Genomic DNA, 25,715 nt, shown 5'->3' with positions numbered 1-25,715 from the left:
CGATCACCCCTGTTGCGAAGTGCATGTACTAAAATCATTATGGTTAAAATGGAGGAAAACATGAACTGTTGGTGGTAGAAGCATTGACAAACTGCTCAGTGAAGCGTGAGCTTGTTTATTACATTCTTGATCTGTCAGCATAATCCCCTGACCACCCCTGATGCTCTCCTGTGGTGCCCAGTCAGTAAGAACCGCAACTAACGCAATAAATCTTGGGATACCCTTTCCAAGGTTCAGGGCAAAACTTTAGGTCATTTACCCCAAATTGGTTATCAGCATAGTGTTTATACTGAACATAAAATTTCAGTACTTCAGTACTTCATCAGGTTGAAATGTGTAAAGCTTCGGAACATTCCATCTTTTTAAGTTTTATGGGTGGAAAAAGTGATAAATTATGCTAAATTTTGTTTTGCAGGAAAGTAATTCCTCAGCATGACCAGTCAAAGTAAGTACAGTATGTTAAAATATGTGTGACGTTAGACTGCACATGTGCTGTTGTATAAAATGTATGTGACATTAGACTGCACTTGCACAGACATACATGCACTGTTGTATAAAATGTGTGACATTAGACTGCACATGCAGAGATATACATGCACTGTTGTATAAGATATGTGACATTAGACTGCACATGCACAGACATACATGCACTGCTGTTTAAAATGTGCCTGTACAGGAGGATCAATGATTGGCTGAAAAGGCCCTGGCACAAGTATGCGGGTCGCTATGCCATTGGCAGTTGAAAGGGTAGGTTTCTGAAGACTTTTATGTGTACAGTAAAGCAGTGGTGATTATGAAGCCTGTAATGTATTATCAACAATCATCAATGTATTAACCTTTGCTGGTAGGAAAATGATATCCCTGGACATGGCATCAATCGCCATTCGAACCAAATGTGCTGTGAAGTACTTAACTTTCGCGTGGAACTAATTTTGGTGGAAAAAAATATCCAATGTTGACTCACATACTACAGGTTGTAGTAATAATGAAGTGAAATCTTTGCCAGGGTGATGGGAGTTGCACTAAGAAAGCCAGGCGGGCCAGCTAAATTTTTTAACAGCAGGGATGGGAAATTATGGTTTAAATATATACAAACTGTGGTGCCAAGGCTGGGTATAAAACAAAGTGGGAGTTCATTTCGTCTTTAGTTTGATCAATCTTCGCTATACCCGTAAAGTGAAAGAAAAGTAGATAGTAACACGTGCTGGCTTCTAATGAATGTAGCTCTGATACACGCTATCGCATTGGCTGTGTCTTTTCTGTGGTCTAATGAGTGAGCTTCTAACACACTGTGAATGTGTACAACAATACAATGGCCGTTTGACAGCTACGGCAATGTTTGGGGTTTCTGACGTGCTACAGAGGACGATTAAAACTGAAAACAATGCACACCTTACTGTGTTGCTTGATTAAGAATGAGTTACTGGCGCCGATAATGGTAAATTCATGTTTTGTGTTGAACTGCTCAAAAGGGGACAGGTCACTTTGCCAGGTGTTTAAAAGTACAAAACTAATGATTTGTAAAGAAGTGACATTTGTTTGAGTACTGCTTGCTGTAGGTGCGAAAATAATCTTCTTATGTAGTGATAATCCATCCCCCATTGTTTTAATATCTGATCCCGACCAGGAGGATTAGCGACACTGCAGGAAACAAAGGAGGATTAAAGCCACCCATGTTGATACCTGTTTGACGTGCTTAAATCATTTCAGCCATATTGTATCTTGAAAGATTTAAGATTTGTTTTTCACTATTCTCTCAAATATGCGAAAATAAATTCCCTTGAACATATTTTTGGAGAAAATTGTGAAAATAAATTCCAGTGAATAATAAGTACTTTACAGTATTAAATATTAAAACCTTGTTAAAACATAAAACATTAAAAAAATATAAAGCACATGTTCATTTGTTGCAGACCCTCCCCTCTTATCCTGGATGAACAGGGTCGTGCCATCGACGTGACAACGGGACAGGCCATTCAGCTTCAGCACCACACACCCACCCTCAAGGTAACACCCCTGTCACCTCAACAATGGGAGGTGTCTGGCATGGTGATACTGCATTTTACAGTGAGGCAGCACTATTGTCATGGCTGCAAAAACATCCAATATTGGATGTTAAAACAACAAACAAGAAACAACATAAAACAACAGATATTGCTGACAGCAAACTTTTGAACCAATAAGGACACTTATTCCTTATTATGTACCGTATTTGACCTCAAATTTTGTTTGTGCTGAAGTAAGTTGCTCATTTTACCTTCTGTGAGGTGCATTGAGGATTGTTTGTTATTGTTTATTGGAGCAATGTAACATTGATCACCCAGAGTATTCTTCTGTGATCATTATTTGCCTCTAAAAATTCACTTTTTGTGACAAATGTTCAGGTCAAATACAAACATGAACTGTGTTTCAGGTAGAACTGTAATCACATCGTGTTCATTGTGTCCAAAACTTCTTGTATAGATATTTTTACTGGGCAAGTATAAATCAGATTCATCATCACAGGTGTAAATCTGACTAATCATCACAGGTATAAATCAGACACATCATCACACGTATAAATCGACACATCACAGGTATAAACCAGACATCATCACAGGTATAAATCAGACACATCATCACAAGTATAAATCAGACACATCTTCACAAGTATAAATCAGACATCATTACAAGTATAAATCAGACACATCATCACAAGTATAAATCAGACACATCACAGGTATAAATCAGACATCATCACAGGTATAAATCAGACACATCACGACAGGTATAAATTGGACACATCATCACAAATATAAGTGCAAAATAAGGAATTCCAGAAAACACTAATTTTGGTTCTTTATGTTTCATTGGTTGTAATTCCTGAAATATAGACCTAGTTAACGAAGTCAATGTATGAATTAAGCAATTACACATAGGGCCTAATGAGAGACTTGAGGACGGGCTGCACAGGAGGTCCAAATGACAGTAAAACACATTGTTTTCCTCTGTGACGTTGCCGTGTGGGTGTACTTCATATATGTTTTATGAACACCCATCGATCGTCTTATTACAGGTGCGAAGGGGTTTTACGTGTTCTCCATTAGCGCACATCTTACTTGTCGATAAGCTTGGTGTGAAATGAAATCAGTATAAGATAATTGGAGAGGTTTATATGATGAATTAAAGCTTCATGGTGGTGTATAAAATTTTCTGTGCGTGCTAAATCATTTCTGTTGATATTTTAGGCCAACATTCGTGCCAAACGCCGTGAACAGTTCAAAGGTCTTATTGAGAAACCACCTGAGGAGTTCACAGAGACCAAGTATTTCGACCCCAGAGTCAGGTGAGATTAGACATATTTGATGGGCAGTTTTTTTCCACCCACCATTAACCGAAGTACTGTCATTATAGATTTAAGATGAACATATTAAATGATGTGACTGACTGTGTGACAAAGCGTGCTGTGTGACAAAGTGCTGTGCGACAAAGCGCTGTGTGACAAAGCACAGTGTGACAAAGCGCTGTGTGACAAAGCATGCTGTGTGACAAAGCACTGTGTGACAAAGCACTGCATGACAAAGCCTTCTGTGTGACAAAGCGCTGTGTGACAAAGCACTTTGACAAAGCGCTGTGACAAAGCGCTGCGTGACAAAGCGCTGTGTGACAAAGCACTGTGTGACAAAGCATTGTGCAAAACTGTAACCAGAACTATTGTCATTAGTATTTTTTAGAATTATTGATGTGGCATAAGAAGGACTTACTGCAGTTCATCCTTTTCAACCACCTCTGAAACCACTATTTTGAAAACACAGTTTTATGAAGCTTGCATCTTGGGGGCTTCCGTGGCTCAGTTGATTAGCATGCTAGCACAGCGTAATGACCCAGGAACCTCTCATCAATGCGGTCGCTGTGAGTTCAAGTCCAGCTCATGCTGGCTTCCTCTCCAGCCGTAGGTGGGAAGGTTTGCCAGCAACCTGTGGATGGTCGTGGGTTTTCCCCGGGCTCTGCCCGGTTTCCAACCACCACACTACTGGCCTCCGTTGTATAAATGAAATATTCTTGTGTACAGCGTAAAGCACCAATCAAATAAATAAATAAATAAATTGAAGCTTGCATCTTCAGTGAAACAAACAAATGATTTTTGGCATCATTTTCCCGATAAATGTTCAAAAATTCCATTGAAAAAAAGAGAGTTAGTGATTAAAAAGGTTGTAAAAAGACCTCAGTCTTGGGAAAATAGTGTACAGAGCTATTTCGGATCTCATATAAGTTTTTTCGTGTTCTCCAGGCTCTGCACGGTTTCCTCCCACCATAATGCAGGCAGTCATCGTATAAGCGAAATATTCTTGAGTATAGCGTAAAGCACCAATCAGATAAATAAATAAATCAGTGTTTTCATGAGAATTTCCACTATTTACGGTCACAGTTGTTTTCTGTAAATCATTGCTGATGATGAATCCTAAGACCATTCTAATAATCTTTAATGAATTTTAATCTCTCAAAACAATGGGGAAAAGCCCTTTGGAAAATATTGTCCCAAAAACCCACCTTAGAAATTAATTGGGTTTGTGGAATTCTTGGTAAGAAATAAATGGATGAAAAATATTTTGAAGTATTTCTGGACACAGTTCTCTGTAGCCTTTCTTTTGAGGGATGTGTATTTGTTTTACTTTATGTACACTTCAAATCAAATATTGTGAGTAAAACACCAGCCAGTAAAAGTACACAGTATAATACTATTGTCAGTAAAACACCAGCCAGTTGAGACACACAGTATAATACTATTGTCAGTAAAACACCAGTCGGTTGAGACACACAGTATAATGCTATTGTGATTAAAACACCAGCCAGTTGAGACCCACAGTATAATACTATTGTGAGTAAAACACCAGCCAGTTGAGACCCACAGTATAATACTATTGTGAGTAAAACACCAGCCAGTTGAGACACACAGTATAATACTATTATGAGTAAAACACCAGCCAGTTGAAACACACAGTATAATACTATTGTGAGTAAAACACTAGCCAGTTGAAACATACAGAATAATACTATTGTCAGTAAAACACCAGCCAGTTGAGACACACAGTATAATACTATTGTCAGTAAAACACCAGTCGGTTGAGACACACAGTATAATACTATTGTGAGTAAATCACCAGCCAGTTGAGACACACAGTATAATACTATTGTCAGTAAAACACCAGCCAGTTGAAACACACAGTATAATACTATTGTGAGTGAAACACCAGCCAGTTGAGACCCACAGTATAATACTATTGTGAGTAAAACACCAGCCAGTTGAGACACACAGTATAATACTATTATGAGTAAAACACCAGCCAGTTGAAACACACAGTATAATACTATTGTGAGTAAAACACTAGCCAGTTGAAACACACAGAATAATACTATTGTCAGTAAAACACCAGCCAGTTGAGACACACAGTATAATACTATTGTCAGTAAAACACCAGTCGGTTGAGACACACAGTATAATACTATTGTGAGTAAATCACCAGCCAGTTGAGACACACAGTATAATACTATTGTCAGTAAAACACCAGCCAGTTGAAACACACAGTATAATACTATTGTGAGTGAAACACCAGCCAGTTGAGACCCACAGTATAATACTATTGTCAGTAAAACACCAGTCGGTTGAGACACACAGTATGATGCTATTGTGAGTAAAACACCAGTCGGTTGAGACCCACAGTATAATACTGTTGTCAGTAAAACACCAGCCAGTTGAGACACACAGTATAATGCTATTGTGATTAAAACACCAACCAGTTGAGACCCACAGTATAATACTATTGTGAGTAAAACACCAGCCAGTTGAGACCCACAGTATAATACTATTGTGAGTAAAACACCAGCCAGTTGAGACACACAGTATAATACTATTATGAGTAAAACACCAGCCAGTTGAAACACACAGTATAATACTATTGTCAGTAAAACACTAGCCAGTTGAAACACACAGAATAATACTATTGTCAGTAAAACACCAGCCAGTTGAGACACACAGTATAATACTATTGTCAGTAAAACACCAGTCGGTTGAGACACACAGTATAATACTATTGTGAGTAAATCACCAGCCAGTTGAGACACACAGTATAATACTATTGTCAGTAAAACACCAGCCAGTTGAAACACACAGTATAATACTATTGTGAGTGAAACACCAGCCAGTTGAGACCCACAGTATAATACTATTGTCAGTAAAACACCAGTCGGTTGAGACACACAGTATGATGCTATTGTGAGTAAAACACCAGTCGGTTGAGACCCACAGTATAATACTGTTGTCAGTAAAACACCAGCCAGTTGAGACCCACAGTATAATACTATTGTGAGTAAAACACCAGCCAGTTGAGACCCACAGTATAATACTATTGTGAGTAAAACACCAGCCAGTTGAGACCCACAGTATAATACTATTGTGAGTAAAACACCAGCCAGTTGATGCACACAATATAATACTGTTGTCAGTAAAACACCAGCCAGTTGAGACACACAGTATAATACTATTGTGAGTAAAACACCATGCAATTGTCTGTGTCAACAGTCTGAATCAACCAGATGTATCTAATTGTCTTTGTCAACAGTCTGAATCAACCAGATGTATGTAATTGTCTGTGTCAACAATCTGATTCAACCAGATATATCTAATTGTCTGTGTCAACAGTCTGAATCAACCAGTTGTACATAATTGTCTGTGTCAACAATCTGAATCAACCACATGTACATAATTGTCTTTGTCAACAGTCTGAATCAACCACATGTACATAATTGTCTGTGTCAACAAACTGATTCAACCAGATGTATCTAATTGTCTGTGTCAACAATCTGAATCAACCAGATGTACATAATTGCCTGTGTCAACAATCTGATTCAACCAGATGTATCTAATTGTCTGTGTCAACAAACTGATTCAACCAGATGTATCTAATTGTCTGTGTCAACAATCTGAATCAACCAGATGTACATAATTGTCTGTCAATAACCTGATTCAACCAGATGTATCTAATTGTCTGTATCAACAGTCTGAATCAACCAGATGTACATAATTGCCTGTGTCAACAATCTGATTCAACCAGATGTATCTAATTGTCTGTGTCAACAAACTGATTCAACCAGATGTATCTAATTGTCTGTGTCAACAATCTGAATCAGCCAGATGTACATAATTGTCTGTCAATAACCTGATTCAACCAGATGTATCTAATTGTCTGTATCAGCAGTCTGAATCAACCAGATGTATCTAATTGTCTGTGTCAACAATCTGAATCAACCACATGTACATAATTGTCTGTGTCAACAGTCTGAATCAACCAGATGTACATAATTGTCTGTGTCAACAATCTGATTCAACCAGATATATCTAATTGTCTGTGTCAAAAGTCTGAATCAACCAGATGTATCTAATTGTCTGTATCAACAATCTGATTCAACCAGATATATCTAATTGTCTGTGTCAACAGTCTGAATCAACCAGTTGTACATAATTGTCTGTGTCAACAATCTGAATCAACCACATGTACATAATTGTCTTTGTCAACAGTCTGAATCAACCACATGTACATAATTGTCTCTGTCAACAATCTGAATCAACCAGATGTATCTAATTGTCTGTATCAACAGCCTGAATCAACCAGTTGTACATAATTGTCTGTGTCAACAATCTGAATCAACCAGATGTACATAATTGTCTGTGTCAACAATCTGATTCAACCAGATATATCTAATTGTCTGTGTCAAAAGTCTGAATCAACCAGATGTATCTAATTGTCTGTATCAACAGTCTGAATCAACCAGATGTATCTAATTGTCTGTATCAACAGTCTGAATCAACCAGATGTATCTAATTGTCTGTGTCAAAAGTCTGAATCAACCAGATGTATCTAATTGTCTGCATCAACAGTCTGAATCAACCAGATGTATCTAATTGTCTGTATCAACAGTCTGAAGCCCACACAGCGACAGAAGCGAGGGTTCAAATTCCATGAGGTTGGAAAATTTCAGCAGATTGCATCACGATTAAGAACAAAGGTAAGGAGAAGATTGGCCTACTATTTCCATATCTTAGAGAAGACTTCAGTCTTCAGTAAATTGTGTTGAACTATGGTGTCAGTTCAGTTCCATTAGGACATTTTTCATATTGTATGTAAAATTTGATCTACTTTTCTCTTGAATAGCTCTTAAGACTTGACCATGGAGATTTATATTACAGCATCCAACATGCAGGAAGTACATGTCTTTGTCGACCATGCAGAAATAAAAAGTTGAAGGCTAATTATTATGTAAAGTGGTAAACCAACCCCACCCTACCCGCCCATGTATTTCCAAAATCATGGGGTCAAAAACACATCTGCTTTCATTGTACTTTATTGGTTAAAGTGAATACAGCCTTTATTCAGAGTTGCCTCCCTTTTTAGGCTGTCTTGACTTGTGCATATCTTTTGTCTGCTTTCTTTTGATCCCAGGCACAGCTGGACAAATTACAGAACGAAATCGCTCAAGCTGCCAAGAAAACAGGGATTGCATCGGCTGCTAAACTTGCGACCATCGCTCCTAAAAAGGAAATCGTAAGTGCATGAATGTCTAAGATGTAACGAGATGTCCATTCATTAACTTAATTATTTGATTGGTGATTTATGCCACATGAATATTCCTGTGTGATACACCACAGTGGGCAGCATTATGATGGGAGGAAGCGTGGCCCAGTCTGAGGGGAAAACCACAACTATCTGCAGGTTGCTGACAGTAGGTGTACTTTGTAAAGGTAGAATGAATGAATGAATGAATGATTATGGCTTCAGGCCACATCGGCAGTATTTCAGCTATATGGTGGCGAAAAGGTATTTGAATCAAGAGGCCATGAAAGGTTGTTTGATGTCATTGTAAAGTCAGACAGAGTGTGAGATAACTGGTAGGATAGTATATCTGAGGTAACATCATGACATGGCATGGCATAACTTACTTTTAAAGTTTTCAAGGGGGCCTCCGTGGTTAAGTTGGTTAGCGCGCTAGCGCAGCGTAATGACCCAGAAGCCTCTCACCAATGCGGTCTCTGTGAGTTTAAGTTCAGCTCATGCTGGCTTCCTCTCCGGCCGTACGTGGGAACGTCTGCAGCAACCTACGGATGGTCATGGGTTTTCCCCTGGCACTGTCCGGTTTCCTCGCACCATAATGCTGGCCGCCGCCGTATAAGTGAAATATTCTTGAATACAGCGTAAAACATCAAATAAATAAAATAAATAAATGAAGTTTTCTAAATTCAAAAGTTGGTGGCATCTGTTGTTGACCACTAACTTGATGAATTGCATGTACGGTACACATGGACCTGTTTCATTTTCATATCCTTTACAGAAGGAAGGTGATGTACCCTGGGTGGAATGGTGGGACGAATTCATACTGAGAAATGAATCGTGAGTTTTCTGATGTAAACATACGTCTGTTGTATCACCCAATAGCTTCACAGTTTGGACACATTCTACTTTTCTTTATATATTGTCTTTTAATATTTGTTGTTTAAAACCATGCATAAAGGATACTTACATCACTATTGTGTTTTTTTAAATTTTTTAATGTACAAACAATTTTTCAATTTTGCTTTTGGGGGGTAAAAATGGCTTCAAATTTTTCTCTAAAATTAAATAACTTGTAGTGGTGATGTCAGCGACAATCCTGGTTTTAAAAGAACTGTGTGGCGAACAGACTGATTGGGTCTGGTTGAATGGGGGCGGGGGGCGTGGGGAACAGGATGGATGTGGGTGGGTGTAGGGGCAGGGAGGAGCACTAAGCTGGCCTGAAGTAGCTATGCAGTATCTGTGTACATGTCACCTTGCCCACACTGTAGCGACAAGGTTCACCGGGCTTGGGGCACTTCGGGGGTGTTCACCAAGTTCCGAGCAACATCAACAATGATGTAATTTCAGAAAAAATTCTGAACGATGACAGAAAATATGAACAATACACAGGGGTAATTATTAGGTATAAAAATACCTCCAAAATGAAATTTTTAAACAGAACTTTTGGGGCTTAATTTTCTTCATTTGGCAGAGAAACATAATCTTATTTTGGGGTTCCTTTTCATGTATCCAAAATTTTGTGTCCTAAGGAAACAAGACAGGGATTACCCCCTGTATATGACATAAAGATAATGCAACCAAATGCCTAAAAACAACACACACAGTTTTTCTTTTTTCTTGAAAGCGTCAAGAGATAAAATCATGTGTCAATTTAAGAACTCAATTTTACTGAAAAAGCTTTGAAAAGAGGCACATTAAATTTTGGACAGAATAGTTACAATTTATTTTTAAAAGCTGTGAACACCTTAACATTTGAGTCACCTATACTCTTCCATAAAATTATTAGTCACATGATTTGGGAACTTGATTTTATTTATTTATGTATTTGACTGGTGCTTTACGCTGTACTTAAGAATATTTCAATTATACGATGGCGGCCAGCATTATGGTGGGAGAAAACCGAGCAGAGCCCGAGGGAAACCCACGTTGCTAACAGACCTTCCCACATACAGCCGGAGAGGAACCAACAGCGACCGCATTGATGAGAGACTCCTGGGTCATTACGCTGCGCTAGCGCGCTAACCAACTGGAAGCTTGATCATTGAGTTTTCCCCTTACATTTCCAGGTATGAAGCCATGTCTTTGGTAACAGACCAAAACAGTGAAGGCGACATAGAGGGCATCACCAACCTCATAGAACATCCTATACAGATGAAGCCTCCAGGTAAGGTGTTTTGAGGTTAGATTGCTCTAAACATCATTCGGTTCTTTGTGTTCATTGGTTTGCTAATGTGGCCTAATTGCCAGAGCTTCCACCTAGAAGTCGTGAGACCTGGTATACCCTGGTCGGGTTAGACCAAAGACTTAGTTCTTGTTTCTGATCCCCCTTGGCAATCAGAACTGAGAGGATATAGCAAGGAAAAAGGACTGGTGGCATCGTTTTGTATAATGTGACTGGGTGTGGTGTCATGTCTGGTGTCTTCGGCATGATACTTCAGTGGCGGCAGCACTTCGGTGGTGTCATAAGAAGACTCAGTACATGTACACTCACCTAATGACTTCCTGTTGCCATCTGGCTGAAAAATTGTTCAGTACCTGTACCACGTAAAACCCCAGGCACACATACATTTGTCAAATGCAGTTACTAGTATTTTGAAGTGTCAGTTTAGTGTCTCCAGATTTTATTGAAAGGGTATGAATTCCTTTGCGGTATTTTGTGGATTATACGTAGACGATATTTGGGGGCCTCTGTGGCTCAGATGGTTAGCACCCTAGCGCAGCGTAAAGACCCAGGAATCTCTCACCAATGCGGTCGCTGTGAGTTCAAGTCCAGCTCATGCTGGCTTCCTCTCCGGCTGTATGTGGGAAGGTCTGTTAGCAACCTGCAGATTGTCATGGGTTTCCCTCGGGCTCTGCCAGGTTTCCACCCACCATAATGCTGGCCGCCATCGTATAATTGAAATATTCTAAAGTATAGCGTAAAGCACCAGTCAAATTAGTAAATAAATAGATGATATTTGGTCTCTAGACATCATGATAGTGATAGGCTTAGTCCTGCTTTCCAGTTAGGAGACCAGTGTTGAAATCAAGTATTTGGAGACACCACAACAAAAAATGTGGATTTTTTTACTCCAAATGCTTCTTTTTTTTAAATTAACAATAGCAAAATAAAAGAGATATAATATCATTTTCAAGAAGAATAGTTCTTGCTGTCCACAAATAATACAGCTGTGGAAGGAGGACGGATCACAAGTCTCTATACTGGTCCATGCCAATATACTGTAGAGGCCGCCTCTTGAGTATGTGAAGCTTTCTTGTAACGGAATACTTCAGTCACGTCTTTATCTATTGCAGCTGATCCTACGACAAAGGTGACAATACCTGTGTACTTAACGAGGAAAGAGAGAAAAAAGTTACGTCGCCAGAATCGACAGGAGAATCAGAAAGAGCTCCAGGAGAAGATCAGACTGGGATTAGAACCTCCTCCAGAACCTAAAGGTGAGATGACAGGGATTAGAACCTCCTCCAGAGCCTAAAGGTGAGATGGCAGGGATTAGAACCTCTTCCAGAACCTAAAAGTGAGATGATTTTGATATGAATCTCCTCCGGAACCTAAAGGTGAGATGACATTGATTAGAACCTCCTCCGGAACCTAAAGGTGAGATGGAAGGAATTAGAACCTCCTCCAGAACCTAAAAGTGAGATGATAGGGATTAGAACCTCCTCCAGAACCTAAAGGTGAGATGGCATGAATCAGAATCTCCTCCGGAACCTAAAGGTGAGATGACATGGATTAGAACCTCCTCCAGAACCTAAAGGTGAGATGGCATGAATCAGAATCTCCTCCGGAACCTAAAAGTGAGATGATAGGGATTAGAACCTCCTCCAGAACCTAAAGGTGAGATGGCATGAATCAGAATCTCCTCCGGAACCTAAAAGTGAGATGATAGGGATTAGAACCTCTTCCGGAGCCTAAAGGTGAGATGACAGGGATTAGAACCTCCTCCAGAACCTAAAAGTGAGATGACATGAATTAGCACCTCCTGCAGAACCTAAAAGTGAGGTGATAGGGATTAAAACCTCTTCCGGAACCTAAAGATGAGATGACAGGGATTAGCACCTCCTCCGGAACCTAAAAGTGAGATGACAGAGAGGTAAAGATCCTCGTTAACGACCAACGAGCACGGGCTTACGTCACATTTGGCAAATCTAGGTCAGGTCGTCTGCTTGTTATTTACCAGCTGAGCAGCATTTCCAAGTGCTGATAATTCATTTCTGAGTCAGTATGTGGGATTTTTTGCATGGAGTATTAGTTTGCTGTAAGTATTGATTACTGTATGCAAAAAATAGAAATTAATCCGAGAAAAGGTAAGTTGTCAAGTGCATGTATATTTCATGCATGTGACATTACAACATTACCACCTCAAGCATACGCTCAGCAGTGCTCGTGTAATCTTTTGTGCTGTAAAAATGTAAACGGTGTCCCACTGTGTGTCTCACTCTGTGTCTCACTGTGACTTTGTTAAAATATACCATTGGTTATTTTTTAATTACGGGAGAATGCAACTGGTGTAATTCGAATAGTTTCCCCGAGACATTGCCACATGTGATGTGCAGATATGACTGGAATATAAGTCGTTTTTATATAACATTAGACTGCATAATTTCCATCCACCATCCACCAGATAGCACAGTTGGTAGAGCATCTGCGTCGGTAGCGATGGATCCAGGATCAATCCTGGGTGGAGTCACACCTATGACCTTAAAAGAGGAAGTTGTAACTTCCTCGCTTAGCATTCAGCATGAAGGGGATAGTGCAACGACTGGTTGACCCGTATTAGTATAATGGCTCGGGCGGGGCTGCTTACTTGCCTTTGGTAAGTCATCTCAGTGAAGCAGCACTAGCGGTGGAAATTCGTCCTGCAACAAGGAGGCACATTACATACACTCTAAGGATTCCTTGGTCAGTCATATGACTGAAGAATTGTTGAGTACGACATTAAACCCCAAGCTTTCCCCCCCCCCTCACTCCATCCACCGCTTACTGTCCCCATTAATTTGGATCCAGCTGACCAGGCTCTTTGTGTAAATATGAAGAAGCTGTAATCTTGGGAGAAGTTTTCACCTGTTTATTTGTCCTACTCATAAACCTAGAGATAGAAGCTTCTAGGGAGTGTGTAATTTCCTGGGACATTATAGGAAATGTACAAGTAGTTATATATACAGGAGCCTCTCACCATTGTGGTCACTGTGAGTACAGGAGTTACGCGCCCTTTTTTTAACATACATTGTATTGTTTTTATCGGGAATTTGATAAAATTTACATTTCATTCTTCTCTCAATATTAACCGATTTCAAACCTTATCATTTTCATTAACCAGAATTTTAAAAAAAGAGAATGCTTTACTGACTTATACCAACGCTTTTTTTTTTTTTTTGGGAACGTGTCAAGTTACACCCTGGAGCCTCCGTGGCTCAGTTGGTGAGCATGCTAGCGCAGTGTAACGACCTCGGAGCCTCTCACCAATGCGGTGGCTGTGAGTGCATGTCCAGCTCATGCTGGCTTCCTCTCCGGCCTTACGTGGGAAGGTATGTCAGCAGCCTGCGGATGATTGTGGGTATAATGCTGGCTGTAGTCGTATAAATGAGATATTCTTGAGAACCGAATAAAGCGCTCAAATCAAGCAATCAAATGGATAAATGTAGTCATATAATACAAAATATTGTACAAAATTGGACCATTTCTGGATTTTGAACAGTTTCCGGTTTTCACCCATGTATATGGCATAAAAAGCACCAATCGATCAATCAACTAGTAAGCCCATCATTGAAATCTTTTCAGAGTGTGCTAAATTTGTGTTGTTGTTGTTGTTGTTTTCAGTGAGAATGGCCAACTTGATGAGAGTCTTAGGGACAGAGGCTGTTCAGGATCCTACCAAAGTGGAGGCTCACGTCAGGGCGCAGATGGAAAAAACGACAGAAGTAAGGCAAATGGAGAACACGTAAAAATTACTTGAAGTTCAGATGAAAGAGTGCGAAAAAGATGGTGGTAAATGTGGCCGTAAATGTTTTTATCCATTTTTCTCTAATGAGAAAAACGGGCCCGGAAAGCACAGTTAGTAGAGCATCCGCTTCGTGTACCAGTTGATCCAGGATCAATCCTGGGTCAAGTCACACCTAAGACTTTAAAAGAGGAAGTTGTAACTTCCTCGCTTGGCGTTCAGCATGAAGGGAATAGTGTAACGACTGGTTGAACCGTATTAGTATAATGGCTCGAGCGGAGCAGCTTACTTGCCTTCGGTAAGTCATCTCAGTGAAGCAGCAATAAATAATAGAGCGGTGGAAATTCGTCCTGCAACAAGGAGGCACATTACATACACTCTAAGGATTCCTTCGTCGTCATATGACTGAAAAATTGTTAAGTACGACCTTAAACCCCAAGCACTTACTCACTCACTCATTCACTCACTCTAAAGAGAAAAGGATGAATACGTGTACAGTAAAGGAATAATAATTTTTGCAAATTGGGTATTTGGGACCACCTCTTTATTGAATATATTGTTTTTGGGTAATAATGTTTTACAGTAAATGAGGATGTATGTTAAAATAAATATGTTTCCACTAGAATTTAGTCTTTTCAACAAACAAATGTGTTCCATCTGGATTTTGATCATATATTTAATATATATATTCGTAAATATTATCATAACTCAGATTAAATGCATATGTTTGGATATAAACAAGAAATTTCCGTTCCACTAAATTTGTCAGACATGCATCACATCCGTATTTAGAACATTTTATTATGATGTAAATTTTAAGCTGCCAAAGATGAATGATTGTGTAAATGTTGAAAGTATAGAACTTCCCTGACTATTCTGTTTCTGTTTCCCCGTAGAGCCCATGAAGAAGCTAATGCGGCCAGAAAGTTAACAGTAGAGCAGAGGCGAGATAAAAAGATCAAGAAGATTAAAGAAGACACGACGTTAGGGGTACACGTGGCTGTTTATAGGTGAGGTGTCCCTTGTTGTGTATACCACTTAGTCGTTATGTTTTGATGCCATGATGGACCGATAATTTTGTCATTCAGGTACCGAAACGTTATCAGATGCACTGCACTTGCATGATATTTTCTGTCAAATTTGATCATTTTGACATAATTATATGGGATTTTCTGTCATGGTTTTCTGTCCCATTTATAATTTGTGGGTTCTCGCTGAAGCAGTTTGAAGTGCTGACTCACTGTGACTGTTAGGCCCGTCACCAGTTTGAACAGCTGTTGTTCAAGTCCAGACGTTTGTCAGATGGTAGGTACATTTTGTTGGAGCCAGAAATTTCTTTATTTGAATTTTTGGGAAAATTAAACTTTCCGCAGTGTGTTTAAATGGGCCAGAATAACCGGGATTCTGGAGTTGAAACTAAAAATCAAATAAATCCTTTTTTTCTTTAGCACTATGGAATACGTATTTAATACAACCATAAGAGGCAGAAAGCTTCAATACCACCTTTGCGGTCGCTGTGAGTTCAAGCCCAGCTCATGCTGGCTTCCTCTCCGGCCGTACATGGGAAGGTCTGTCAGTAACCTGCAGATGGTAGTGGGTTTCCCCAGGTTCCACCCACCATAATGCTGGCCGCCGTCATATAAGTGAAATATTCTTCAGTACGGCGTAAAAACACCAATCAAATAAATAAATAAATATATAAATCAATACCACCTTCAAAGATAGCTTTTCTCATGAGCAAAAATTCTTTTCTCCCAAGTGATCCTAGTGGTATGTAGAAACGGTATTCCAGGAAATCTCTTGTGATCAAGATATTCTCTTTCTTACGTTTTGCAGAGTACGAGATCTGAGTAACCAGGCGAAGAAGTTTAAAGTAGAAGCTAATGCTAATCAGCTCTTCCTCACCGGTATTGTGATTCTCTTTAAGGAGTGTAACGTTGTTGTTGTTGAAGGAGGTAAGATTCAGCTCAGCTCGAGTGCAATTTAATATCATTACATCTGCCATGGAGGTTAACCATTTGCAGAAATTTGTCTGGGTCAGTTAGCTCTTTAATCCTCTTTCAAGTCAAGTCAAAAATAGCTTTGTCGAGTCTGCCTCAGTTGATAAAATTTTAGGAGTCAGATGAGCGTGATCGGATCCAGGAGATTTGATTGGTTTTTCGCCATTACCAGATAGTACAGAAACGTCGAGTATACATGTAGCCCCTTTGTAGTGGAGGAAGTATACATTTAGCTGTGGCAGAGGTTTGCGCCCTCGGAGTGCCTTCTATATGTGGTTGTTATGAAGGTAAATATGTAAATCCATGTCAGATCCTCCTCTGAACTTCAAGCGAGAATAAACCTCAATCAGCAGTGTATTTATTGTCAAGGACTGTGTCTATAAATTCTTACAATGGGGTAAGTCAAATCCTTCCCAGAAATTCAAGAGAGAGTAAACACAATCAACAGTGTATTTATTGTCAAGGATTGTGTCTATAAATTCTTACAATGGGGTGAGTCAAATCCTTCCCAGAAATTCAAGAGAGAGTAAACACAATCAACAGTGTATTTATTGTCAAGGATTGTGTCTATAAATTCTTACAATGGGGTAAGTCAAATCCTTCCCGGAAATTCAAGAGAGAATAAACACTACAGTGTACTTATTGTCAAGGATTATGTCTGTAAATTCTTACAATGGGGCAAGTCAAATCTTTCCCTGAAATTCAAGAGAGAATAAACACAATCAACAGTGTACTTATTGTCAAGGATTATGTCTGTAAATTCTTACAATGGGGTAAGTCAAATCCTTCCCTGAAATTCAAGAGAGAATAAACACAACAAACTGTGTACTTATTGTCAAGGATTGTGTCTGTAAATTCTTACAATGGGGTAAGTCAAATCCTTCCCTGAAATTCAAGAGAGAATAAACACAACAAACTGTGTACTTATTGTCAAGGATTGTGTCTGTAAATTCTTACAATGGGGTAAGTCAAATCCTTCCCTGAAATTGAAAAGAGAATAAACACAACAGTGTACTTATTGTCAAGGATTATGTCTATAAATTCTTACAATGGGGTAAGTCAAATCCTTCCCTGAAATTCAAGATAGAATAAACACAACAAACTGTGTACTTATTGTCAAGGATTGTGTCTGTAAATTCTTACAATGGGGTAAGTCAAATCCTTCCCTGAAATTCAAGAGAGAATAAACACAACAAACTGTGTACTTATTGTCAAGGATTATGTCTATAAATTCTTACAATGGGGTAAGTCAAATCCTTCCCTGAAATTCAAGAGAGAATAAACACAACAAACTGTGTACTTATTGTCAAGGATTGTGTCTGTAAATTCTTACAATGGGGTAAGTCAAATCCTTCCCTGAAATTCAAGAGAGAATAAACACAACAAACTGTGTACTTATTGTCAAGGATTGTGTCTGTAAATTCTTACAATGGGGTAAGTCAAATCCTTCCCTGAAATTGAAAAGAGAATAAACACAACAGTGTACTTATTGTCAAGGATTATGTCTATAAATTCTTACAATGGGGTAAGTCAAATCCTTCCCTGAAATTCAAGAGAGAATAAACACAACAAACTGTGTACTTATTGTCAAGGATTGTGTCTATAAATTCTTACAATGGGGTAAGTCAAATCCTTCCCTGAAATTCAAGAGAGAATAAACACAACAAACTGTGTACTTATTGTCAAGGATTGTGTCTGTAAATTCTTACAATGGGGTAAGTCAAATCTTTCCCTGAAATTCAAGAGAGAATAAACACAATCAACAGTGTATTTATTGTCAAGGATTGTGTCTGTAAATTCTTACAATGGGTTAAGTCAAATCCTTCCGTGAAATTCAAGAGAGAATAAACACAAACGCAAGTGTATTTATTGTCAAGGATTGTGTCTGTAAATTCTTACAATGGGGTAAGTCAAATCCATCCGTGAAATTCAAGAGAGAATAAACACAAACGCAAGTGTATTTATTGTCAAGGACTGTGTCTGTAAATTCTGACAATGGGGTAAGTCAAATCCTTCCCTGAAATTCAAGAGAGAATAAACACAAAAACACCAGTGTATTTATTGTCAAGGATTGTGTCTATAAATTCTGACAATGGGGTAAGTCAAATCTTTCCCTGAAATTCAAGAGAGAATAAACACAACAAACAGTGTATTTATTGTCAAGGATTGTGTCTGTAAATTCTTACAGTGGGTTAAGTCAAATCCTTCCCTGAAATTCAAGAGAGAATAAACACAACAAACAGTGTATTTATTGTCAAGGATTGTGTCTGTAAATTCTTACAATAGGGTAAGTCAAATCCTTCCCTGAAATTCAAGAGAGAATAAACACAACAAACAGTGTATTTACAGTATATTGTCATTGAGTTCTTACAATGGGGTATGTTCATTTTTTTGCACGAAAAACCTATTACAACCCTTGACCTAAACAGCTGCTAAATCGGTTATCTTACACAGGGCAGCCTGCATTTCAATTCCTGACTAGAGGGACTACCATTAGTAACTGGTAGATTCAAGGTTTTCAGTGAGTGTTTTCAGTCCAGGCAGAGTTAAGTTTTGCTAATTACCTCAATAATTTTGAAATCTGAGGATGATTTTGCATTTTGTTGACACTCAAGAAACTGGTAGGCTGCTTGGCTGTAAATAAAGTTTTGCCAATGGTCGGTGGTGTACCCCCAGGCACTCTGGCTTCCTCCAGCCCTGAAAATGGCAACATAAAAGTGAAACATTTTGAGCACATCACATCCATCAATCAATCTCTCGTAAATAGATCAATTTTAAATTCTTTTTCGGATAGTCGTGGGTTTTGCCTGGGCTCTGCCTGCTGACCACTGTCGTATGAGTGAAATATTCTTGAGTACGGCGTAAAACACCAAGCAAATAAATAAACAAATAGATTCTTGTTGTTTCCATCGATAGGTCCAAAGCAGCAGAGGAAATTCAAGAGGCTGATGTTACACAGGATCAAATGGGCGGAGGAGAAACGAAGCAAAGACGATGGTGGGTGCTATCTGTAAATTTTCATAGATAGCCGTTGGAATTTGGATGGTATTGGAATTTTGGATAATGTAGATTCACTTTCAGGGCCATTAGGTTGAGATTTCATTGGTGCTGAAATTGGGATGACATTTGGCTGAACGGATGCAGGTTGGATAATGTAGATTCACTTTCAGGGACATTAGGTTGAGATTTTGATGGTACTGAAATTGGGATGACATTTGCCTTAACAGATGCAGGTTTGATAATGTAGATTCACTTTCAGGGACATTAGGTTGAGATTTCATTGGTGCTGAAATTGGGATGACATTTGGCTGAACGGATGCAGGTTGGATAATGTAGATTCACTTTCAGGGACATTAGGTTGAGATTTTGATGGTGCTGAAATTGGGATGACATTTGGCTTAACGGATGCAGGTTTGATAATGTAGATTCACTTTCAGGGACATTAGGTTGAGATTTCATTGGTGCTGAAATTGGGATGACATTTGCCTTAACGGATGCAGGTTGGATAATGTAGATTCACATTCAGGGACATTAGGTTGAGATTTTGATGGTGCTGAAATTGGGATGACATTTGCCTTAACGGATGCAGGTTGGATAATGTAGATTCACTTTCAGGGACATTAGGTTGAGATTTGGATGGTGCTGAAATTGGGATGACATTTGGCTTAACGGATGCAGGTTTGATAATGTAGATTCACTTTCAGGGACATTAGGTTGAGATTTGGATGGTGCTGAAATTGGGATGACATTTGGCTTAACGGATGCAGGTTTGATAATGTAGATTCACTTTCAGGGACATTAGGTTGAGATTTGGATGGTGCTGAAATTGGGATGACATTTGGCAGGTTGGATAATGTAGATTCACTTTCAGGGACATTAGGTTGAGATTTGGATGGTGCTGAAATTGGGATGACATTTGCCTTAACGGATGCAGGTTGGATAATGTAGATTCACTTTCAGGGACATTAGGTTGAGATTTGGATGGTGCTGAAATTGGGATGACATTTGGCAGGTTGGATAATGTAGATTCACTTTCAGGGACATTAGGTTGAGATTTGGATGGTGCTGAAATTGGGATGACATTTGCCTTAACGGATGCAGGTTGGATAATGTAGATTCACTTTCAGGGACATTAGGTTGAGATTTGGATGGTGCTGAAATTGGGATGACATTTGGCAGGTTGGATAATGTAGATTCACTTTCAGGGACATTAGGTTGAGATTTGGATGGTGCTGAAATTGGGATGACATTTGCCTTAACGGATGCAGGTTGGATAATGTAGATTCACTTTCAGGGACATTAGGTTGAGATTTTGATGGTGCTGAATTTGGGATGACATTTGCCTTAACGGATGCAGGTTGGATAATGTAGATTCACTTTCAGGGATATTAGGTTGAGATTTGGATGGTGCTGAAATTGGGATGACATTTGCCTTAACGGATGCAGGTTGGATAATGTAGATTCACTTTCAGGGACATTAGGTTGAGATTTTGATGGTGCTGAAATTGGGATGACATTTGGCTTAACGGATGCAGGTTGGATAATGTAGATTCACTTTCAGGGACATTAGGTTGAGATTTTGATGGTGCTGAAATTGGGATGACATTTGCCTTAACGGATGCAGGTTTGATAATGTAGATTCACTTTCAGGGACATTAGGTTGAGATTTTGATGGTGCTGAAATTGGGATGACATTTGCCTTAACGGATGCAGGTTGGATAATGTAGATTCACTTTCAGGGACATTAGGTTGAGATTTGGATGGTGCTGAAATTGGGATGACATTTGGCAGGTTGGATAATGTAGATTCACATTCAGGGACATTAGGTTGAGATTTGGATGGTGCTGAAATTGGGATGACATTTGGCAGGTTGGATAATGTAGATTCACTTTCAGGGACATTAGGGTGAGATTTTGATGGTGCTGAAATTGGGATGACATTTGCCTTAACGGATGCAGGTTGGATAATGTAGATTCACTTTCAGGGACATTAGGTTGAGATTTGGATGGTGCTGAAATTGGGATGGCATTTGCCTTAACGGATGCAGGTTTGATAATGTAGATTCACTTTCAGGGACATTAGGTTGAGATTTTGATGGTGCTGAAATTGGGATGACATTTGCCTTAACGGATGCAGGTTTGATAATGTAGATTCACTTTCAGGGACATTAGGTTGAGATTTGGATGGTGCTGAAATTGGGATGGCATTTGCCTTAACGGATGCAGGTTTGATAATGTAGATTCACTTTCAGGGACATTAGGTTGAGATTTTGATGGTGCTGAAATTGGGATGACATTTGGCAGGTTGGATAATGTAGATTCACTTTCAGGGACATTATGTTGAGATTTTGATGGTGCTGAAATTGGGATGACATTTGCCTTAACGGATGCAGGTTGGATAATGTAGATTCACTTTCAGGGACATTAGGTTGAGATTTGGATGGTGCTGAATTTGGGATGACATTTGCCTCAACGGATGCAGGTTGGATAATGTAGATTCACTTTCAGGGATATTAGGTTGAGATTTGGATGGTGCTGAAATTGGGATGACATTTGCCTTAACGGATGCAGGTTGGATAATGTAGATTCACTTTCAGGGACATTAGGTTGAGATTTTGATGGTGCTGAAATTGGGATGACATTTGGCTTAACGGATGCAGGTTGGATAATGTAGATTCACTTTCAGGGACATTAGGTTGAGATTTTGATGGTGCTGAAATTGGGATGACATTTGCCTTAACGGATGCAGGTTTGATAATGTAGATTCACTTTCAGGAACATTAGGTTGAGATTTTGATGGTGCTGAAATTGGGATGACATTTGCCTTAACGGATGCAGGTTGGATAATGTAGATTCACTTTCAGGGACATTAGGTTGAGATTTGGATGGTGCTGAAATTGGGATGACATTTGGCAGGTTGGATAATGTAGATTCACATTCAGGGACATTAGGTTGAGATTTGGATGGTGCTGAAATTGGGATGACATTTGGCAGGTTGGATAATGTAGATTCACTTTCAGGGACATTAGGTTGAGATTTTGATGGTGCTGAAATTGGGATGACATTTGCCTTAACGGATGCAGGTTGGATAATGTAGATTCACTTTCAGGGACATTAGGTTGAGATTTGGATGGTGCTGAAATTGGGATGGCATTTGCCTTAACGGATGCAGGTTTGATAATGTAGATTCACTTTCAGGGACATTAGGTTGAGATTTTGATGGTGCTGAAATTGGGATGACATTTGCCTTAACGGATGCAGGTTTGATAATGTAGATTCACTTTCAGGGACATTAGGTTGAGATTTGGATGGTGCTGAAATTGGGATGGCATTTGCCTTAACGGATGCAGGTTTGATAATGTAGATTCACTTTCAGGGACATTAGGTTGAGATTTGGATGGTGCTGAATTTGGGATTACATTTGGCCTAACGGATGCAGGTAGGGATAATGCTGATATTTGGATGACATTGGGATTTCAATATTGTTCAGATTTTTGATGATGTTTAGATTGAGGTGATTGTGATTTGGATGACCTGTTTCATGGAAATAGCCTAAAACAAGAATGATTTCTTCAAAATGAATGTCCTATGTCTCTCTGGTTGTAGATGATAGTGATGCAGAAGAGGACTCGAGTAAGATCCGTAGATGTGTGCTTGTTTGGGAGGTAAGTAAGGAGTTTCTTATTACCCCATTCACACAGCCAGATTTCAAACTGTATGAAATTTGAACTGGTTGATCAAAGTTGAAGCCAGTTGTGAAAATGCGTGTGCTTACACGACCATGAGGCCAAGCCGGTTTTAAGCCAGTTCAGGGATTTGCTCGTTCACACAGTCACATTTAAGCCGGTTCAGTAATTACAAAATGTCATCCTGATTTCCATGTATACAAGTCATTTAATCCAGTTACCATTCACACAACACAGATAACCCGGCTGAAAATAAGTCCTGAATCTGGATTAAAGCCACGTCGCTATAGCTGGAACAAATAAACCGGATTAAATTGCCCCGCTTAGCGTTCATTCGAGCGAAGTCAAACTGGCTCAAAGTTAAGCCACTTTTGGGGTTTAAACCAGCTTAACTTTGCCTGTGTGAACGAGTTATTACTCCAAAACAACCTTTGTCGGTCAGACAATCATCATATATTATAAAACTGTAGATTGTAACAGAGTAATTGAAGTAAGTTTTTGTCTCAATTCTAATGGTGGGCTCTGCTCAGTTTCCTTTCATCCTAATGCTGGCCACCATTTTATAAAGGCGTAAAACTCCTCTCAGATAAAAGTAAATAAACCTATCAACTCTAGTGGAGTCCTATGCACATGACAACATGTAGGTTCAGTCCAAGATATACCAGGTACTAGGGAGGAGAGGGTAGTACTGGCCATATTACTTCACAACTATTTGACATGATAGTATTGCTAACACACTACCCTGGTGTGGGAATGGAACAACCCAAAGTTGCTTTTGCCTACCATCTACATGGTATTGACAGAGAATATCCATCCTGTACGTACATCTGTTTTAATGTTCTCTGACATCCACTCTCCCACTATGCTGTATTTAATGTAAACATGTTTCAGGGTTTCCACTGGTCGATGAAGTCTTCTGAAATATTAGAACTTAGAACTAATAATATGCAGATAGCTTTTCAAGACCTTTGAATGTTTTTGAAAGATTGTATTTTATGGCACATGTGTAAGTTCTTAAGAGTATGTCCTTGTTCTGTGTAAAATACACTGGAAAAGAACGGATAAATCAGCTATAAAAAATGGGAACAGCAATGTATGGATTTAAATTGAATGGTACTTTGAAAGTGCTGGAAAACAGAGGATGTCCTTGAAAAAAGTTTCTTTCAACAGTGAGAATCCTGAGATTCATTGAAATGATGCCCTTCAACAGGAAGTGTCAATTAATTAACTTATCTGTTTGTTTTTGTTTTTTTTTTCTTGTTAATTTGAAGAGCTTTTTTGTCTTACCTGTTTAGTTAAATATACATGGCCTTTCCACTCGTATCTTTTCAGGGCACCACAAAGAACAGAGCGTTCTCGGAAATAAAATTCAAGCAGTGTCCCACAGAGAGCTTTGCTAGAGAACAGTTTAAAAAGTGCGGAGTAGAACAGTACTGGGATTTGGCGTATAGCGGAGCTGTCATGGAAACTGCAGGGGAAGAATTATGACCAATTACTTTTTTCCTGGTTTTTCCCTATTTTTTCTTCTTTTTTTATTGCTTTGAAAAGGCAAAAATTCCAGTCTGATAAAATTCAAATATCTGAAAGGGACACGACTTTGATTGTTTCATTTTGTGTGTGTGAATGGATACGCATCAGCCTTTATTTTGTGGGTTTTGGAGATAAACTCTCATTGTCACTTATGTGTAGTACAGCTAGAACTATAAGAAATGAGTAATTTTGTAGAACTCTGTGGCAGAAGGGGCTAGCATGCCAGCAGGGCACAATAACCCAGGAGCCTCCCACCAATACAGTCAATGTGAGTTCAAGTCCAGCTCATGCTGGCTTCCTCTCTGCTCATATGCTGGAAGGTCTGAAGCAACTGCAGATGGTTGTGGGCATCCCTCAGGGCTCTGCCCAGTTCCCCCCCCCCCTCCCCCCCCCCCACTGTAATGCTATGAGTGAAATGTCCTTGAGTACGGCATAAAACATCAAATAAAATAAGTAAATATTAAAGTATGCCTTGAAACTGGTGGTAATTCTCACAAAACTAAAATATTGAATCCTATGGGAAGTATTGGTCAGAAAGGACACAAACGTTGTTCAGTATATTTTACCAGGAATCTCAGAAATCAATGTCAAACAGCCCACAGAAGGAACTTCACAACATTTTGTTAACGTCATTTTTTTTTTCCAGTGGCAATAATGTCTCATTTAAGGCAGAACAAATGTTAGAATGTAAACTTGCACATGGTAAAACAGGGTAGACTTTTGAGCTGCAGTCCGTTTTTGATGTAACCACTGCTCAACGTCCAGCTTCAGAGAGGTGCCAGTTAGCAGGATTGAAAAAAATTTGCCACCACAACTTTTTGTGATAAATTTATGGCGAGTTTGCATGCTGAGTATAAGCCGACATCTGTAGAGTAAAACTTCTGGCTAAATGATGTAGGCAGACCTATGTCGTGCCTTCATTACTGTTCAACTACATGTGTTGATTTCTACAGTTACAGATTGGTATTATACA

At 39.2% G+C, this 25,715-nt stretch overlaps 1 protein-coding gene across 1 annotated transcript in view; it reads left to right on the top strand.

Annotated features, from left to right (window-relative positions):
* Window positions 1-25,115, top strand: part of LOC135462699 (U4/U6 small nuclear ribonucleoprotein Prp3-like) — a 31,488-nt gene extending 6,373 nt beyond the window's left edge. Inside the window, 15 exon segments of the mRNA XM_064739920.1 lie at window positions 416-445; window positions 1,914-2,007; window positions 3,228-3,325; window positions 7,956-8,043; window positions 8,478-8,579; window positions 9,364-9,422; window positions 10,652-10,749; window positions 11,880-12,023; window positions 14,407-14,492; window positions 14,494-14,507; window positions 15,424-15,537; window positions 16,364-16,482; window positions 19,444-19,524; window positions 23,133-23,191; window positions 24,545-25,115. Of these exon segments, the coding sequence (XP_064595990.1) occupies window positions 416-445; window positions 1,914-2,007; window positions 3,228-3,325; window positions 7,956-8,043; window positions 8,478-8,579; window positions 9,364-9,422; window positions 10,652-10,749; window positions 11,880-12,023; window positions 14,407-14,492; window positions 14,494-14,507; window positions 15,424-15,537; window positions 16,364-16,482; window positions 19,444-19,524; window positions 23,133-23,191; window positions 24,545-24,700 (1,342 nt within the window). The 3' untranslated portion in view covers window positions 24,701-25,115.
* The last annotated feature ends 600 nt before the right edge of the window (window positions 25,116-25,715 follow it).

The sequence above is a fragment of the Liolophura sinensis genome, chromosome 2, assembly GCF_032854445.1.
Source record: "Liolophura sinensis isolate JHLJ2023 chromosome 2, CUHK_Ljap_v2, whole genome shotgun sequence".
In the NCBI taxonomy this organism is placed as follows: Eukaryota; Metazoa; Mollusca; class Polyplacophora; order Chitonida; family Chitonidae; genus Liolophura; species Liolophura sinensis.
Note: the sequence above shows the minus strand (reverse complement) of the source record. Positions and strands in the feature narration are given on the sequence as shown.